This window comes from Montipora foliosa, chromosome 10 (genome assembly GCF_036669935.1).
Source record: "Montipora foliosa isolate CH-2021 chromosome 10, ASM3666993v2, whole genome shotgun sequence".
In the NCBI taxonomy this organism is placed as follows: domain Eukaryota; kingdom Metazoa; phylum Cnidaria; class Anthozoa; order Scleractinia; family Acroporidae; genus Montipora; species Montipora foliosa.
Genome location: NC_090878.1, coordinates 30,250,949 through 30,253,733, shown reverse-complemented (window position 1 = coordinate 30,253,733; position 2,785 = coordinate 30,250,949). Strand labels below are relative to the sequence as shown.

At 42.2% G+C, this 2,785-nt stretch overlaps 1 protein-coding gene across 1 annotated transcript in view; it reads right to left on the bottom strand.

The window, feature by feature from the left end:
* LOC137973492 (E3 ubiquitin-protein ligase TRIM71-like) overlaps positions 1–2,111 on the bottom strand; it is a 2,414-nt gene extending 303 nt beyond the window's left edge. The window contains exon 1 of the mRNA XM_068820314.1: positions 1–2,111. This exon is cut by the window's left edge and continues 303 nt beyond it. Within this exon, the coding sequence (XP_068676415.1) occupies positions 1–2,110 (2,110 nt within the window). The 5' untranslated portion in view covers position 2,111.
* Positions 2,112–2,785: the final 674 nt, after the last annotated feature.

The window sequence follows — 2,785 nt, the reverse complement described above, 5'->3', positions numbered from 1 at the left end:
GACTGCCATCATTGTTTATAGCAATCTTTTGGAAACGGTGTCCTATTTTACTCAGAAAATTGCCGCTCAGAGAGAAGAGTTGCAGCCTATGGTTACCTGCATCACACACAATCAGTCGGTTGTACTTGTCAATAGCAAGTTCATAAGGACCATCAAACTGGCCATCATTGGATCCCTCACAGCCAATGTCATGTAAATACACTCCCGTTTTGTCAAATACCTTGACACATTTAGCAGAGGGATAAGAAGCAAAGAATTTGTCCTGGTTATAAATGGCGCAGAATGGAGATTCATTACAGTCTGGGGCACTGAAGGACTGAAGCAAGTTGTTCCCGTCAGGGGAGAGGACCTTGATTTTGTTGTCAGAGCTGCCAATTATGATTATACGACCATCACTCGCGATGGAAAATCTAAGTGGCCATTCAATATGTATATCATTGATGTATTTGATCAACTGACCTTCCTCACTGAATAGACGAAGATTTTTGTTAAATCCCCGGAATAAAGTCAGGAGATCACCAGAGTCTGTAAATGCCACGGCAAGGGGTTTACGATCAAGACTTATGTCCCTTTGAAACTTTCCTTCAGAGCTAAACAGTCGAATTCTTTTGTTCCAATTATCTGCAAAAGCAATCGTTCCTGTTTTCTGACTCACACTAATATCGTACATGAAAGCAAAATCTCCTGACTCCTCTGTAAATACTCGAAACTGAAAGGCAAATTGATATTGATGCTGATGAACCTCCACAACCCAAGGACTACCAGTCAGCGGCTGTCCATTCACAAGGATCTCTACTCTGTGTTGCCCGGCACTTTGCGGTGTGTATGCCACTGTGTATTTCCCGTCTTTGGTGTCTTTAATGTCTGTTTTAAGTTGATCACCTTCTGGAGTCAATATGTCGACTTTGATTTTATCATCTTGTTGGTAACATTGCAAACCCTCGGAGTCCTTTGTAACAATTTCGAAATATGTCTCCTTTCTTTCCTCTACTTCTTTGCTGTCTTGATGTTCAGCTACGCACTTTGAGGGATCAGTGACAACAACTCGATCCACAAGATCCAATTTCTCTTCCACCAAGTAATGTAAATGTGGCGACTTGTAAAGATTGGGTTTTCTTGCATTAAACAGCTCGTTGCAGCGTTCCAGGATGGCATGATTTGTTTGTAGAATTTCGACGCTGAAATTTCTCTCCAAGATACTCTGACAGCGTTCAACGCAGCTTTTCAATTGGGTGGCAACCAGCTCGAAGTTTTCCAGTCGCGTGGCGTGATGTTTTTGTTCCGCTTCATAAATTTCGCGAAACTTGTCCTTCATTTTCTTCTCGTGTTCTCGCAAATCACAAATCAATTTTTCCACAGTGTCTGTCATTTTCTTTTCTTCGTTCAAAATTTCAATTTTGTTTTTGTTTCTTAGGTCAGTTTGTCTCTTAATTTCATTCTCATATCTGGCAATTTCCACTTTCACTTTGGCCACAGCGTTGGCCATTTGCATCTTTTGTTCTTGAGCAGCTTTCTGTGTGTCTGTCATGGTGTGTCGATTATGACTCACTACAGTGCACTTGTAGCAAATCAGAACTTTACAGTCTTCACAATAAAATTCCAGTGGTTGATCTTCATGATATTGCTGTGAACACATCACAGGTCTGTGTATCAGATCTTGCACATCTTGGGCTTGCAATTTGTCGATCAAAACATTGCGATGACCCCTTGTGGCCTTCAAGCGTTGGTGAGCATCAAAACAAGATGCGCACAGAAAATTCTGGCACACGAAACAGTAACATGTTGCCGTGTTGTTCTCGTCACAAGTGCTGCATCTCTGAGACTGTACGCTGCCATCTTCTAGAGCGAGAACATCCACCAATCGGTTGAGATGAAACGATGAAGGCAACTCGTCGAAGGTGTCTGTTTCGGGAATTTGGAATGAAGTCTGGCAAACCGGACATTTGATTGTCCCTTTTAGCTGTTTCCTTGCGAAGTTTGCCAGTTTGTCGAGACACTCCAGGCAGAATGAGTGAAGACACGGTAATGTCTTGGGATTTTTGACTGTCTCTATGCACAATGGGCATTCTGCTTCCTTTTTAAGATTCTTGAAAAGCTGTTGAACTTCCATGATGAAGCCAAGCAGGGAAAAATATGTGATGTCACTGAAATCACGGGACTGTGTGCAGTCGAGTGCATACTTATGAGTCTCCATCCCAGTCTTTCTCGCTGGTGTCACATGGAGTCCTTTGTGAGATTCTGATGCTTTTCAGCATGAACTAACCCCATTTTAAAATCCCAAAACTTTATTTTGTTTGAAAACCTTATGTCAAACTTAACCGAGTGTTGCAGAAAAACTTATCAGGGGTGAAACACAAAAGCGCAAACAGCAATAATCAACGGATTCCTGAATTATCTCAATGTGAGTCTTGGGTACATCATCATCAAGTTGAGTCTCCTCGGGAATCGAATCTCGCTTGTTGACTGCAGACCATTGTCACGCTTCAAGGTGTCGATGAAGGTGCTCCGGCGTACAGGTAAGTCTCGTGTGGAGACTGATAACCAATCATAACGCAGACCAACTTAAGTAGCCGACGGTTAGCTACAAATGGCTACAAATGTGTCACCACTACTTTCGCTTTAGCCTCTGATTGCCTACATATGTGCCACGAGGCGTTTTATTCAACCAATAAGAAAGGCAATGAAACTCAGAACATTTTTGACATATTACCTCAACAATTGATCAAAGAGTGCTTTAAATCAACAGAATGGTCTACTGAGTATCGTAAGCCTTTTGTGCTCGCAC